Source organism: Oncorhynchus nerka, linkage group LG18 (genome assembly GCF_034236695.1).
Source record: "Oncorhynchus nerka isolate Pitt River linkage group LG18, Oner_Uvic_2.0, whole genome shotgun sequence".
Taxonomy (NCBI): domain Eukaryota; kingdom Metazoa; phylum Chordata; class Actinopteri; order Salmoniformes; family Salmonidae; genus Oncorhynchus; species Oncorhynchus nerka.
Genome location: NC_088413.1, coordinates 84,086,261 through 84,104,325, shown reverse-complemented (window position 1 = coordinate 84,104,325; position 18,065 = coordinate 84,086,261). Strand labels below are relative to the sequence as shown.

Below are 18,065 nucleotides of genomic sequence, written 5' to 3'. Positions count from 1 at the left end.
ACTCTACTCTGACAGTACTAGACTGACTGACAGTACTACTCTACTAGACTGACAGTACTACTCTACTAGACTGGCTGACAGTACTACTCTACTAGACTGGCTGACAGTACTACTCTACTAGACTGACGGTACTACTCTACTAGACTGACAGTACTACTCTACTAGACTGACAGTACTACTCTACTAGACTGACAGTACTAGTACTATACTGACAGTACTCTCTACTAGACTGGCTGACAGTACTACTCTACTAGACTGGCTGACAGTACTACTCTACTAGACTGACAGTACTACTCTACTATACTGACAGTACTACTCTACTAGACTGACAGTACTACTCTACTAGACTGACAGTACTACTCTACTATACTGACAGTACTACTCTACTAGACTGACTGACTAGTACTACTCTACTAGACTGACTGACAGTACTACTCTACTAGACTGGTACTACTCTACTATACTGACAGTACTACTCTACTATACTGACAGTACTACTCTACTATACTGACAGTACTACTCAGACTAGACTGACAGTACTACTCTACTATGACAGACTACTCTACTAGTGACTACTCTACTAGACTGACTGACAGTACTACTCTACTATACTGACAGTACTACTCTACTATACTGACAGTACTACTCTACTAGACTGACTGACAGTACTACTACTAGACTGACAGACTGACAGTACTACTCTGACTAGCTGACAGACTGACAGTACTACTCTACTAGACTGACTGACAGTACTACTCTACTAGACTGACTGACAGTACTACTCTACTAGACTGACAGACAGTACTACTCTACTACAGACTGACAGTACTACTCTACTAGACTGACAGTACTACTCTACTATACTGACAGTACTACTCTACTATACTGACAGTACTACTCTACTAGACTGACAGTACTACTCTACTAGACTGACACAGTACTACTAGACTGACAGACAGTACTACTCTACTAGACTGACAGTACTACTCTACTATACTGACAGTACTACTCTACTATACTGACAGTACAGTACTACTACTACTCTACTAGACTGACTGACAGTACTACTCTACTAGACTGACTGACAGTACTACTCTACTAGACTGACACAGTACTACTCTACTAGACTGACAGACAGTACTACTCTACTAGACTGACTGACAGTGCTACTGTACTACTACTCTACTAGACTGACAGTACTACTCTACTAGACTGACTGACAGTACTACTCTACTAGACTGACAGTACTACTCTACTAGACTGACAGTACTACTCTACTAGACTGACAGTACTACTCTACTAGACTGACAGTACTACTCTACTAGACTGGCTGACAGTACTACTCTACTAGACTGGCTGACAGTACTACTCTACTAGACTGACAGTACTACTCTACTAGACTGACAGTACTACTCTACTAGACTGACAGTACTACTCTACTATACTGACAGTACTACTCTACTAGACTGACAGTACTACTCTACTAGACTGGCTGACAGTACTACTCTACTAGACTGACAGACAGTACTACTCTACTATACTGACAGTACTACTCTACTATACTGACAGTACTACTCTACTAGACTGGCTGACAGTACTACTCTACTACTGACAGTACTACTCTACTAGACTGACAGTACTACTCTACTATACTGACAGTACTACTCTACTATGCCTACTGACAGTACTACTCTACTATACTGACAGTACTACTCTACTAGACTGATGACAGTACTACTCTACTAGACTGACTCTACTAGACTACTACTCTACTAGACTGACTGACAGTACTACTCTACTATACTGACAGTACTACTCTACTATACTGACAGTACTACTCTACTATACTGACAGTACTACTCTACTATACTGACAGTACTACTCTACTAGACTGGCTGACAGTACTACTCTACTATACTGACAGTACTACTCTACTAGACTGACAGTACTACTCTACTAGACTGACAGTACTACTCTACTATACTGACAGTACTACTCTACTACTCTACTGGCTGACAGTACTACTCTACTAGACTGACTGACAGTACTACTCTACTAGACTGGCTGACAGTACTACTACTAGACTGACAGTACTACTCTACTAGACTGACAGTACTACTCTCTACTCTGACACTACTGACTGACAGTACTACTCTACTAGACTGACAGTACTACTCTACTAGACTGACTGACAGTACTACTCTACTAGACTGGCTGACAGTACTACTCTACTAGACTGACAGTACTACTCTACTAGACTGACAGTACTACTCTACTATACTGACAGTACTACTCTACTAGACTGGCTGACAGTACTACTCTACTAGACTGCCTGACAGTACTACTCTACTATACTGACAGTACTACTCTACTAGACTGACAGTACTACTCTACTAGACTGACAGTACTACTCTACTAGACTGACAGTACTACTCTACTAGACTGACAGTACTACTCTACTAGACTGACAGTACACTTACTATACTGACAGTACTACTCTACTATACTGACAGACAGTCTACTACTCTACTAGACTGACAGTACTACTCTACTAGACTGACAGACAGTACTACTCTACTAGACTGACAGACAGTACTACTCTACTAGACTGGCTGACAGTACTACTCTACTAGACTGACAGTACTACTCTACTAGACTGACAGACAGTACTACTCTACTAGACTGACAGTACTACTCTACTAGACTGACAGACAGTACTACTCTACTAGACTGACACTAGACTGATGACAGTACTACTCTACTAGACTGACAGTACTACTCTACTAGACTGACAGACAGTACTACTCTACTAGACTGACAGTACTACTCTACTAGACTGACAGTACTACTCTACTAGACTGACAGTACTACTCTACTAGACTGACAGTACTACTCTACTAGACTGACAGTACTACTCTACTAGACTGACAGTACTACTCTACTAGACTGACAGTACTACTCTACTAGACTGGCTGACAGTACTACTCTACTAGACTGGCTGACAGTACTACTCTACTATACTGACAGTACTACTGACAGTACTACTCTACTACTGACTGACAGTACTACTCTACTAGACTGACTGACAGTGACAGTACTACTCTACTATACTGACAGTACTACTCTCTACTACGACAGTACTACTCTACTATGCTGACTACTCTACTAGACTGACAGTACTACTCTACTGACACTGACAGTCTACTATACTACTACTATACTGACAGTACTACTCTACTATACTGACAGTACTACTGACAGTACTACTCTACTAGACTGGCTGACAGTACTACTCTACTAGACTGACTGACAGTACTACTCTACTAGACATACTGACTGACAGTACTACTCTACTATACTGACAGTACTACTCTACTAGACTGACTGACAGTACTACTCTACTAGACTGACAGTACTACTCTACTAGACTGACAGTACTACTCTACTAGACTGACAGTACTACTCTACTAGACTGGCTGACAGTAGTACTACTCTACTAGACTGACAGTACTACTCTACTATACTGACAGTACTACTCTACTAGACTGACAGTACTACTCTACTAGACTGACAGTACTACTCTACTAGACTACTGACAGTACTACTCTACTAGACATACTGACTGACAGTACTACTCTACTAGGCTGACTACTACTGACTAGACTGACAGTACTACTCTACTATACTGACAGTACTACTCTACTAGACTGACTGACAGTACTACTCTACTAGACTGACAGTACTACTCTACTAGACTGACTGACAGTACTACTCTACTAGACTACTGACAGTACTACTCTACTAGACTGACAGTACTACTCTACTAGACTGACAGACTACTCTCTACTAGACTGACTGACAGTACTACTCTACTAGACTGGCTGACAGTACTACTCTACTAGACTGACTGACAGTACTACTCTACTAGACTGGCTGACAGTACTACTCTACTATACTGACAGTACTACTCTACTATACTGACAGTACTACTCTACTAGACTGACTGACAGTACTACTCTACTAGACTGACTGACAGTACTACTCTACTAGACTGGCTGACAGTACTACTCTACTATACTGACAGTACTACTCTACTAGACTGACAGTACTACTCTACTAGACTGGCTGACAGTACTACTAGACTACTACTCTACTATACTGACAGTACTACTGGACTGACAGTACTACTCTACTATACTGACAGTACTACTCTACTATACTGACAGTACTACTCTACTATACTGACACTATACTGACAGTACTACTCTACTATACTGACAGTACTACTCTACTAGACTGACAGTACTACTCTACTAGACTGACAGACTGACAGTACTACTCTACTATACTGACAGTACTACTCTACTATACTGACAGTACTACTCTACTATGACAGTACTACTCTACTATACTGACAGTACTACTCTACTATACTGACAGTACTACTCTACTAGACTGACAGTACTACTCTACTAGACTGACAGTACTACTCTACTATACTACTCTACTAGACTGGCTGACAGTACTACTCTACTAGACTGACAGTACTACTCTACTATACTGACAGTACTACTCTACTATACTGACAGTACTACTCTACTAGACTGGCTGACAGTACTACTCTACTATACTGACAGTACTACTCTACTAGACTGGCTGACAGTACTACTCTACTAGACTGCCTGACAGTACTACTCTACTATACTGACAGTACTACTCTACTAGACTGACTGACAGTACTACTCTACTAGACTGACTGACAGTACTACTCTACTGACTGACAGTACTACTGACAGTACTACTCTACTAGACTGACAGTACTACTCTACTAGACTGACAGTACTACTCTACTAGACTGACAGTACTACTCTACTAGACTGACAGTACTACTCTACTAGACTGACAGTACTACTCTACTAGACTGGCTGACAGTACTACTCTACTAGACTGGCTGACAGTACTACTCTACTATACTGACAGTACTACTCTACTAGACTGACAGTACTACTCTACTAGACTGACAGTACTACTCTACTAGACTGACAGTACTACTCTACTAGACTGACAGTACTACTCTACTATACTGACAGTACTACTCTACTATACTGACAGTACTACTCTACTATACTGACAGTACTACTCTACTATACTGACAGTACTACTCTACTATACTGACAGACAGTACTACTCTACTATACTGACAGACAGTACTACTCTACTATACTGACAGTACTACTCTACTAGACTGGCTGACAGTACTACTCTACTATACTGACAGTACTACTCTACTATACTGACAGTACTACTCTACTATACTGACAGTACTACTCTACTAGACTGACTGACAGTACTACTCTACTAGACTGACTGACAGTACTACTCTACTATACTGACAGTACTACTCTACTAGACTGACAGTACTACTCTACTATACTGACAGTACTACTCTACTAGACTGACTGACAGTACTACTCTACTATACTGACAGTACTACTCTACTATACTGACAGTACTACTCTACTAGACATACTGACTGACAGTACTACTCTACTATACTGACAGTACTACTCTACTATACTGACAGTACTACTCTACTAGACATACTGACTGACAGTACTACTCTACTATACTGACAGTACTACTCTACTATACTGACAGTACTACTCTACTATACTGACAGTACTACTCTACTAGACTGACAGTACTACTCTACTAGACTGACAGTACTACTCTACTAGACTGACTGACAGTACTACTCTACTATACTGACAGTACTACTCTACTAGACTGACAGTACTACTCTACTAGACTGGCTGACAGTACTACTCTACTAGACTGACAGTACTACTCTACTATACTGACAGTACTACTCTACTAGACTGACAGTACTACTCTACTAGACTGGCTGACAGTACTACTCTACTAGACATACTGACTGACAGTACTACTCTACTAGACTGACTGACTGACAGTACTACTCTACTATACTGACAGTACTACTCTACTATACTGACAGTACTACTCTACTATACTGACAGTACTACTCTACTATACTGACAGTACTACTCTACTAGACTGGCTGACAGTACTACTCTACTATACTGACAGTACTACTCTACTAGACTGACAGTACTACTCTACTAGACTGGCTGACAGTACTACTCTACTAGACTGGCTGACAGTACTACTCTACTATACTGACAGTACTACTCTACTATACTGACACTATACTGACAGTACTACTCTACTATACTGACAGTACTACTCTACTAGACTGACTGACAGTACTACTCTACTAGACTGGCTGACAGTACTACTCTACTATACTGACAGTACTACTCTACTATACTGACAGTACTACTCTACTAGACTGGCTGACAGTACTACTCTACTATACTGACAGTACTACTCTACTATACTGACAGTACTACTCTACTATACTGACAGTACTACTCTACTATACTGACAGTACTACTCTACTAGACTGACAGTACTACTCTACTAGACTGACAGTACTACTCTACTATACTGACAGTACTACTCTACTAGACTGGCTGACAGTACTACTCTACTATACTGACAGTACTACTCTACTATACAGACAGTACTACTCTACTATACAGACAGTACTACTCTACTAGACTGACAGTACTACTCTACTATACTGACAGTACTACTCTACTAGACTGACTGACAGTACTACTCTACTAGACTGACTGACAGTACTACTCTACTATACTGACAGTACTACTCTACTATACTGACAGTACTACTCTACTAGACTGACAGACAGTACTACTCTACTAGACTGACAGTACTACTCTACTAGACTGACAGTACTACTCTACTATACTGACAGTACTACTCTACTATACTGACAGTACTACTCTACTATACTGACAGTACTACTCTACTAGACATACTGACTGACAGTACTACTCTACTATACTGACAGTACTACTCTACTAGACTGACTGACAGTACTACTCTACTAGACTGGCTGACAGTACTACTCTACTATACTGACAGTACTACTCTACTAGACATACTGACTGACAGTACTACTCTACTAGACTGACAGTACTACTCTACTAGACATACTGACTGACAGTACTACTCTACTAGACATACTGACTGACAGTACTACTCTACTAGACTGACAGTACTACTCTACTAGACTGACAGTACTACTCTACTATACTGACAGCATCTGGAGACCGTGAGAGACAGAGGACCAGATTGTCACCCTACACATGTTTTAGTTGTGTATGACTAGATGAGATATAATAGGTTTGTATTGCGGGGTTATGTGTGGGAGGTTTGAGTCTGTAAATTGCGTGTCACCTGGTTATGTTGCAGGCGCGTAACCTGACCTACATGGTGACGCGGAGGGAGAAGATAAAGAGGACTCTGTGGAGGATCCAGGAACAGATCTTCACTCATCAGGCCGAGCTGCTGGACCATGAGATCATCAACGGTACGTCACGGGTAGGATTAGGCTGGTTGTCACGGGTAGGATTAGGCTGGTTGTCACGGGTAGGATTAGGCTGGTTGTCACGGGTAGGATTAGGCTGGTAGTCATGGTTAGGATTAGGCTGGTAGTCATGGTTAGGATTAGGCTGGTTGTCACGGGTAGGATTAGGCTGGTTGTCACGGGTAGGATTAGGCTGGTTGTCACGGGTAGGATTAGGCTGGTTGTCACGGGTAGGATTAGGCTGGTTGTCATGGTTAGGATTAGGCTGGTAGTCATGGTTAGGATTAGGCTGGTTGTCACGGGTAGGATTAGGCTGGTTGTCACGGGTAGGTTTAGGCTGGCAGGTTTAGGCTGGCAGTCGTGGGTAGGATTAGGCTGGCTGTCGTGGGTAGGATTAGGCTGGTTGTCGTGGGTAGGATTAGGCTGGTTGTCGTGGTTAGGATTAGGCTGGTTGTCGTGGTTGGGATTAGGCTGGTAGGATTAGGCTGGTTGTCGTGGGTAGGATTAGGCTGGTAGTCCTGGTTAGGATTAGGCTGGTAGTCGTTGTTAGGATTAGACTGGTAGATGTGATTAGGATTAGATTGGTAGTCGTGGTTAGGATTAGGCTGGTACTTCGTGGTTAGGATTAGGCTGGTACTTCGTGGTTAGGATTTGGCTGGTAGTCCTGGTTAGGATTAGACTGGTAGTCGTTGTTAGGATTAGGCTGGTTGTCACGGGTAGGATTAGGCTGGTTGTCACGGGTAGGATTAGGCTGGTTGTCACGGGTAGGATTAGGCTGGTAGGATTAGGCTGGTAGGATTAGGCTGGTTGTCGTGGTTAGGATTAGGCTGGTAGGATTAGGCTGGTTGTCGTGGTTAGGATTAGGCTGGTAGTCCTGGCTAGGATTAGACTGGTAGTCATGGTTAGGATTAGGCTGGTACTTTGTGGTTAGGATTAGGCTGGTAGTCCTGGTTAGGATTAGGCTGGTACTTTGTGGTTAGGATTAGGCTGGTAGTCCTGGTTAGGATTAGGCTGGTAGTCGTTGTTAGGATTAGACTGGTAGATGTGATTAGAATTAGATTGGTAGTCGTGGTTAGGATTAGGCTGGTACTTCGTGGTTAGGATTTGGCTGGTAGTCGTTGTTAGGATTAGACTGGTAGATGTGGTTAGGATTAGATTGGTAGTCCTGGTTAGGATTAGGCTGGTACTTCGTGGCTAGGATTAGGCTGGTTGTCACGGGTAGGATTAGGCTGGTACTTCGTGGCTAGGATTAGGCTGGTTGTCACGGGTAGGATTAGGCTGGTTGTCACGGGTAGGATTAGGCTGGTTGTCACTGGTAGGATTAGGCTGGATTTCACGGGTAGGATTAGGCTGGTTGTCACGGGTAGGATTAGGCTGGTTGTCACGGGTAGGATTAGGCTGGTTGTCACGGGTAGGATTAGACTGGTAGTCGTTGTTAGGATTAGGCTGGTTGTCACGGGTAGGATTAGGCTGGATTTCACGGGTAGGATTAGGCTGGTTGTCACGGGTAGGATTAGGCTGGTTGTCACGGGTAGGATTAGGCTGGTTGTCACGGGTAGGATTAGGCTGGTTGTCACGGGTAGGATTAGGCTGGTTGTCACGGGTAGGATTAGGCTGGTGGTCATGGTTAGGATTAGGCTGGTAGTCACGGTTAGGATTAGGCTGGTTGTCACGGGTAGGATTAGGCTGGTTGTCACGGGTAGGATTAGGCTGGTTGTCACGGGTAGGATTAGGCTGGTTGTCACGGGTAGGATTAGGCTGGTTGTCACGGGTAGGATTAGGCTGGTTGTCACGGGTAGGATTAGGCTGGTTGTCACGGGTAGGATTAGGCTGGTTGTCACGGGTAGGATTAGGCTGGTTGTCACGGGTAGGATTAGGCTGGTTGTCGTGGTTAGGATTAGGCTGGTTGTCACGGGTAGGAATAGGCTGGCAGTCGTGGGTACGATTAGGCTGGTTGTCGTGGTTAGGATTAGGCTGGTACTTTGTGGTTAGGATTAGGCTGGTAGTCGTTGTTAGGATTAGACTGGTAGATGTGGTTAGGATTAGATTGGTAGTCGTGGTTAGGATTAGGCTGGTACTTCGTGGTTAGGATTAGGCTGGTACTTCGTGGTTAGGATTAGGCTGGTAGTCCTGGTTAGGATTAGACTGGTAGTCGTTGTTAGGATTTGACTGGTAGATGTGGTTAGGATTAGATTGGTAGTCATGGTTAGGATTAGGCTGGTACTTCGTGGTTAGGATTAGGCTGATAGTCATGGTTAGGATTAGGCTGTTACGTCGTGGCTAGGATTAGGCTGGTAGTCATGGTTAGGATTAGGCTGGTAGTCATGGTTAGGATTAGGGTGGTACTTCGTGGTTAGGATTAGGCTGGTAGTCATGGTTAGGATTAGGCTGGTACGTCGTGGTTAGGATTAGGCTGGTACGTCGTGGTTAGGATTAGGCTGGTACGTCGTGGTTAGGATTAGGCTGGTACGTCGTGGTTAGGATTAGGCTGGTACGTCGTAATACTTATTTTCCACCATAATTTGCAAATAAATTCATTAAAAATCCTACAATGTGTCAATACAGGGTTAAGATTGAATCATACTACACCGGCTCCGACACTCGTCGGATGTGGCAGGACTTGCAAACTATTACAGACTACAAAGGGAAGCATAGCCGCGAGCTGCCCAGTGACATGAGCCTACCAGACGAGCTAAATAATTTCATGCTCGCTTCGAGGCAAGCAATACTGAGGCGTGCATGAGAGCAACAGCTGTTCCGGACGACTGTGTGATCGCGCTCTCCGTAGCCGACCTTTAAACAGGTCAACATTCACAAGGCTGCGGGGCCAGACGGATCACCAGGACGTGTGCTCCGGGCATGTGCTGACCAATTGGCAGGTGTCTTCACTGACATTTTCAACATGTCCATGATTGAGTCTGTAATGCCAGTATGCTTCAGACCACCATAGTCCCTGTACCCAGAACACAAAGGCAACTTGCCTAAATGACTACAGACCCATGGCACTCACGTCCGTAGCCACGAAGTGCTTTGACAGGTTGGTAATGGCTCACATCAACACCATTATCCCAGAATCTCTAGACCCACTCCAATTCGCATACCGCCCAAACAGATCCACAGATGATGCAATCTCTATTGCACTCCACACTGCCCTTTCCCACCTAGACAAAAGGAACACCTATGTGAGAATGCTATTCATTGACTACAGCTCAGCGTTAAACACCATAGTACCCTCAAAGCTCATCACTTAGCTAAGGATCCTGGGACTAAACACCTCCCTCTGCAACTGGATCTTGGACTTCCTGACGGGCCGCCCCCAGGTGGTGAGGGTGGGTAGCAACACATCTGCCACGCTGATCCTCAACACTGGAGGGTGTGTGCTCAGTCCCCTCCTATACTCCCTGTTCACCCACGACTGCATGGCCAGGCCCGACTCCAACACCATCATTAAGTTTGCTGACGACACAAGTGTTAGGCCTGATCACCGACAACGCTGAGACAGCCTATAGGGAGGAGGTCAGAGACCTGGCATTGTGGTGCCAGAATAACAATCTATCCCTCAACGTAACCAAGACTAAGGAGATGATTGTGGACTACAGGAAAAGGAGCACCGAGCACACCCCCATTCTCACCGACGGGGCTGTAGTGGAGCAGGTTGAGAACTTCAAATTCCTTGGTGTCCACATCAACAACAAACTAGAATGATCCAAACACACCAAGACAGTCGTGAAGAGGGCACGACAAAGCCTATTCCCCCTCAGGAAACTAAAAAGATTTGGCATGGGGCCTGAGATCCTCAAAAGGTTCTACAGCTGCAACATCGAGAGCATCCTGACAGGTTGCATCACTGCCTGGTGCGGCAACTGCTCAGCCTCCGACCGCAAGGTACTTCAGAGGATAGTGCATACAGCCCAGTACATCACTGGGGCAAAGCTGCCTGCCATCCAGGACCTCTACACCAGGCGGTGTCAGAGGAAGGCCCTAAAAATTGTCAAAGACCCCAGCCACCCCAGTCATGGACTGTTGTCTCTACTACCGCATGGCAAGTGGTACCAGAGTGCCAAGTCTAGGACAAAAAGGCTTCTCAACAGTTTTTACCCCCAAGCCATAAGACTCCTGAACAGATAACCAAATGGTTACCCGGACTATTTGCATTGTGTGCCCCGACCAACCAGTGCTCCCGCACATTGGCTAACCGTGCTATCTGAACTGTGTCCCACCACCCGCCAACCCCTCTTTTTATGCTTCTGCTACTCTCTGTTCATCATATATCCATAGTCACATTTTAATGATACCTACATGTACATATTACCTTAATCAGCCTGACTAACAGGTGTCTGTATATAACCTTGCTACTCCTTTTTCAAATGTCTTTGTTGTTTTATTTCTTTACCTACCTACACACACACACACACACATACCTTTTTTCTCCGCACCATTGGTTAGAGCCTGTAAGTAAGCATTTCACTGTAAGGTCTACTACACCTGTTGTATTCGGCGCACGTGACAAATAAACTTTGTTTTGATTCTGGAAGGTTCTCCCATCTCCACAGAGGAATTCTGGAGCTCTGTCAGAGTGACCATCGGGTTCTTGGTCACCTCGAGGCACAGATCTGGGGAAGAGTACCAAAAAATATCTGCAGCATTGAAGGTCCCCAAGAACACAGTGGTCTCCATCATTCTTAAATGGAAGAAGTTTGGAACCACCAAGACTCTTCCTAAAGCTGGCCATCCAGCCAAACTGAGCAATCTGGGGAGAAGGGCCTTGATCAGGAACATAATAGTCACTCTGAGAGAGTTCCTCTATGGAGATGAGAGAATCTTCCAGAAGGACAATCATCTCTGCAGCACTCCACCAATCAGGCCTTTTATAGTAGTGTGGCCAGACGGAAGCCACTTGGAGTTTGCCAAAGTCACCTAAAGAGAAACAAGATTCTCTGGTCTGATGAAACCATGATTGGCCTGAATGCCAATTTTCACTTCTGGAGGAAACCTGGCACCATCCCTATGGTGAAGCATGGTGGTGGCAGCATCATGCTGTGGGGATGTTTTTCAGCGGCAGGGACTGGGAGACTAGTCAGGGTCGAGGGATGGATGTTCTGTTCTGATTCTAAATTGGATGGATGTTCTGATTCTAAATGGGATGGATGTAGGGTATGTAAACATTATATTAGGTAGCATTGTTTAAAGTGGCTAGTGATATATTTTACATTTCCCATCAATTCCCATTATTAAAGTGACTGGAGTTGAGTCAGTGTGTTGGCAGCAGCCACTCAATGTTAGTGGTGGCTGTTTAACAGTCTGATGGCCTTGAGATAGAAGCTGTTTTTCAGTCTCTCGGTCCCAGCTTTGATGCACCTGTACTGACCTCGCCTTCTGGATGATAGCGGGGTGAACAGGCAGTGGCTCGGGTGGTTGTTGTCCTTGATGATCTTTATGGCCTTCCTGTGACATCGGGTGGTGTAGGTGTCCTGGAGGGCAGGTAGTTTGCCCCCGGTGTTGCGTTGTGCAGACCTCACTACCCTCTGGAGAGCCTTACGGTTGTGGGCGGAGCAGTTGCCGTACCAGGCGGTGATACAGCCCGACAGGATGCTCTCGATTGTGCATCTGTAGAAGTTTGTGAGTGCTTTTAGTGACAAGCCAAATTTCTTCAGCCTCCTGAGGTTGAAGAGGCTCTGCTGCGCCTTCTTCACGATGCTGTCTGTGTGGGTGGACCAATTCAGTTTGTCTGTGATGTGTACGCCGAGGAACTTAAAACTTTACTACCCTCTCCACTACTGTTCCATCGATGTGGATAGGGGGGTGTTCCCTCTGCTGTTTCCTGAAGTCCACAATCATCTCCTTAGTTTTGTTGACGTTGAGTGTGAGGTTATTTTCCTCCGAGGGCCCTCACCTCCTCCCTGTAGGCCGTCTCGTCATTGTTGGTAATCAAGCCTACCACTGTTGTGTCGTCCGCAAACTTGATGATTGAGTTAGAGGTGTGCGTGGCCACGCAGTCGTGGGGTGAACAGGGAGTACAGGAGAGGGCTCAGAACGCACCCTTGTGGCGCCCCAGTGTTGAGGATCAGCGGGGTGGAGATGTTGTTGCCTACCCTCACCACCTGGGGGCGGCCCGTTAGGAAGTCCAGTACCCAGTTGCACAGGGCGGGGTTGAGACCAAGGGTCTCGAGCTTGATGACGAGCTTGGAGGGCACTATGGTGTTAAATGCCGAGCTGTAGTCGATGAACAGCATTCTCACATAGGTATTCCTCTTGTCCAGATGGGTTAGGGCAGTGTGCAGTGTGGTTGAGATTGCATCGTCTGTGGACCTATTTGGGCGGTAAGCAAATTGGAGTGGGTCTAGGGTGTCAGGTAGGGTGGGATGGATGTCCTGATTCTAAACGGGATGGGTGTCCTGTTCTGATTCTAAATGGGGTGGATGTTCTGATTCTAAACAGGATGGGTGTCCTGTTCTGATTCTCAATGGGATGGATGTCCTGATCTGTTTCTAAATGGGATGGGTGTCCTGTTCTGATTCTAAATGAGATGGATGTTCTGATTCTAATTGGGATGGATGTTTTGATTCTAAATGGGATGGATGTCCTGATTCTAAATGGGATGGATGTCCTGATTCTAAATGGGATTAATGTTCTGATTCTAAATGGGATGGATGTTCTGATTCTAAATGGGATGGATGTTCTGATTCTAAATGGGGTGGGTGTCCTGTTTTGATTCTAAATGGGATGGATGTTTTGATTCTAAATGGGGTGGATGTTCTGATTCTAAATGGGGTGGATGTCCTGTTCTGATTCTAAATGGGATAGATGTCCTGTTCTGATTTGAAATGGATGTCCTTATTCTAAATGGGATGGGATGACTGTCCTGTTCTGATTCTAAATGGGGTGGATGTCCTGTTCTGGTTCTAAATGGGATGGATGTTCTGATTCTAATTTGGATGGATGTCCTGTTTTGATTCTAAATGGGATGGATGTTCTGATGATTCTAAATGGTATAGATGTTCTGATTCTCAATGGGATGGATGTTCTGATTCTCAATGGGATGGATGTTCTGATTCTAATTTGGATGGATGTCCTGTTTTGATTCTAATTTGGATGGATGTCCTGTTTTGATTCTAAATGGGATGGATGTTTTGATTCTAAATGGGATGGATGTCCTGATTCTAAATGGGATTTATGTTCTGATTCTAAATGGGATGGATGTTCTGATTCTAATTGGGGTGGATGTCCTGTTCTGATTCCAAATGGGGTGGATGTCCTGTTCTGATTCTAAATGGGGTGGATGTCCTGTTCTGATTCTAAATGGGGTGGATGTCCTGTTCTGATTCTAAATGGGATAGATGTTCTGATTCTAAATGGGATGGATGTTCTGATTCTAAATGGGATGAATGTTCTGATTCTAAATGGGATGGATGTCCTGTTCTGATTCTAAACGGGATGGATGTCCTGTTCTGATTCTAAATGGGATGGATGTCCTGTTCTGATTCTAAATGGGATGGATGTTCTATTCTGATTCTAAATGGGATGGATGTCCTGTTCTGATTCTAAATGGGATGGATGTCCTGTTCTGATTCTAAATGGGATGGATGTTTTTTTCTAAATGGGAGGGATGTTTTGATTCTAAATGGGATGGATGTTTTGATTCTAAATGGGAGGGATGTTCTGATTCTAAATGGGAGGGATGTTCTGATTCTAAATGGGATGGATGTCCTGTTCTGATTCTAAATGGGATGGATGTTCTATTCTGATTCTAAATGGGATGGATGTCCTGTTCTGATTCTAAATGGGATGGATGTTTTTTTTCTAAATGGGAGGGATGTTTTGATTCTAAATGGGATGGATGTTCTGATTCTAAATGGGAGGGATGTTCTGATTCTAAATGGGAGGGATGTTCTGATTCTAAATGGGAGGGATGTTCTGATTCTCAATGGGATGGATGTTCTGATTCTCAATGGGATGGATGTTCTGATTCTCAATGGGATGGATGTTCTGATTCTCAATGGGATGGATGTTCTGATTCTCAATGGGGTGGATGTCCTGTTCTGATTCCAAATGGGGTGGATGTCCTGTTCTGATTCTAAATGGGGTGGATGTCCTGTTCTGATTCTAAATGGGGTGGATGTCCTGTTCTGATTCTAAATGGGATAGATGTTCTGATTCTAAATGGGATGGATGTTCTGATTCTAAATGGGATGAATGTTCTGATTCTAAATGGGATGGATGTCCTGTTCTGATTCTAAACGGGATGGATGTCCTGTTCTGATTCTAAATGGGATGGATGTCCTGTTCTGATTCTAAATGGGATGGATGTCCTGTTCTGATTCTAAATGGGATGGATGTCCTGTTTTTCTAAATGGGATGGATGTCCTGTTCTGATTCTAAATGGGATGGATGTTTTGATTCTAAATGGGAGGGATGTTTTGATTCTAAATGGGAGGGATGTTTTGATTCTGATTCTAAATGGGATGGATGTCCTGTTCTGATTCTAAATGGGATGGATGTTCTATTCTGATTCTAAATGGGATGGATGTCCTGTTCTGATTCTAAATGGGATGGATGTTTTTTTTCTAAATGGGAGGGATGTTCTGATTCTCAATGGGATGGATGTTCTGATTCTCAATGGGATGGATGTTCTGATTCTCAATGGGATGGATGTTCTGATTCTCAATGGGATGGATGTTCTGATTCTCAATGGGATGGATGTTCTGATTTGATTCTAAATGGGATGGATGTTCTATTCTGATTCTAAATGGGATGGATGTTTTTTTTCTAAATGGGATGGATGTTCTGATTCTAAATGGGAGGGATGTTCTGATTCTAAATGGGAGGGATGTTCTGATTCTAAATGGGAGGGATGTTCTGATTCTAAATGGGAGGGATGTTCTGATTCTAAATGGGAGGGATGTTCTGATTCTAAATGGGAGGGATGTTCTGATTCTAAATAGGAGGGATGTTCTGATTCTAAATGGGAGGGATGTTCTATTCTGATTCTAAATGGGATGGATGTTCTGATTCTAAATGGGATAGATGTTCTGATTCTAAATGGGAGGGATGTTCTGATTCTAAATGGGAGGGATGTTCTATTCTGATTCTAAATGGGATGGATGTTCTGATTCTAAATGGGATAGATGTTCTGATTCTAAATGGGATGGATATTCTGATTCTAAATGGGATAGATGTTCTGATTCTAAATGGGATGGATGTTCTGATTCTAAATGGGATGGATGTCCTGTTCTGATTCTAAATGGGATAGATGTCCTGTTCTGATTCTAAATGGGATGGATGTCCTGTTCTGATTCTAAATGGGAGGGATGTTCTGATTCTAAATGGGAGGGATGTTCTGATTCTAAATGGGAGGCATGTTCTGATTCTAAATGGGAGGGATGTTCTGATTCTAAATGGGAGGGATGTTCTGATTCTAAATGGGAGGGATGTTCTGATTCTAAATGGGAGGGATGTTCTGATTCTAAATGGGAGGGATGTTCTGATTCTAAATGGGAGTTCTGATTCTAAATGGGAGGGATGTTCTGATTCTAAATGGGAGGGATGTCCTGTTTTGATTCTAAATGGGAGGGATGTCCTGTTTTGATTCTAAATGGGGTGGATGTTCTGATTCTAAATGGGGTGGATGTTCTGATTCTAAATGGGGTGGATGTTCTGATTCTAAATGGGGTGGATGTTCTGATTCTAAATGGGGTGGATGTCCTGTTTTGATTCTAAATGGGAGGGATGTTCTGATTCTAAATGGGAGGGATGTTCTGATCTAAATGGGAGGGATGTTCTGATCTAAATGGGAGGGATGTTCTGATCTAAATGGGAGGGATGTTCTGATCTAAATGGGAGGGATGTTCTGATTCTAAATGGGAGGGATGTTCTGATTCTAAATGGGAGGGATGTTCTGATTCTAAATGGGAGGGATGTTCTGATTCTAAATGGGAGGGATGTTCTGATTCTAAATGGGAGGGATGTTCTGATTCTAAATGGGAGGGATGTTCTGATTCTAAATGGGAGGGATGTTCTGATTCTAAATGGGATGGATGTCCTGTTCTGATTCTAAATGGGATGGATGTCCGTTCTGATTCTAAATGGGATGTTTTGATTCTAAATGGGATAGATGTTTTGATTCTAAATGGGATAGATGTTTTGATTCTAAATGGGATAGATGTTTTGATTCTAAATGGGATAGATGTTCTGATTCTAAATGGGATGGATGTCCTGTTCTGATTCTAAATGGGAGGGATGTCCTGTTCTTATTCTAAATGGGAGGGATGTCCTGTTCTTATTCTAAATGGGAGGGATGTCCTGTTCTGATTCTAAATGGGATGGATGTCCTGTTCTGATTCTAAATGGGATGGATGTCCTGTTCTGATTCTAAATGGGATGGATGTCCTGTTCTGATTCTAAATGGGGTGGATGTTCTGATTCTAAATGGGATGGATGTCCTGTTCTGATTCTAAATGGGATGGATGTCCTGTTCTGATTCTAAATGGGATGGATGTCCGTTCTGATTCTAAATGGGATGGATGTTTTGATTCTAAATGGGATAGATGTTCTGATTCTAAATGGGATAGATGTTCTGATTCTAAATGGGATG

At 43.7% G+C, this 18,065-nt stretch overlaps 1 protein-coding gene across 6 annotated transcripts in view; it reads left to right on the top strand.

The window, feature by feature from the left end:
- Positions 1 to 18,065, top strand: part of jade1 (jade family PHD finger 1) — a 111,945-nt gene that overhangs the window by 82,789 nt on the left and 11,091 nt on the right. For 5 of the 6 annotated variants that reach the window (XM_065004463.1, XM_065004459.1, XM_065004461.1 and 2 more), the window contains one exon: positions 7,360 to 7,477. In XM_065004463.1, the coding sequence (XP_064860535.1) occupies positions 7,360 to 7,477 (118 nt within the window). Of the gene's footprint in view, positions 1 to 7,359; positions 7,478 to 10,039; positions 12,745 to 18,065 lie in introns of those variants that run through there. The other variant, XM_065004465.1, reaches the window with a different exon arrangement.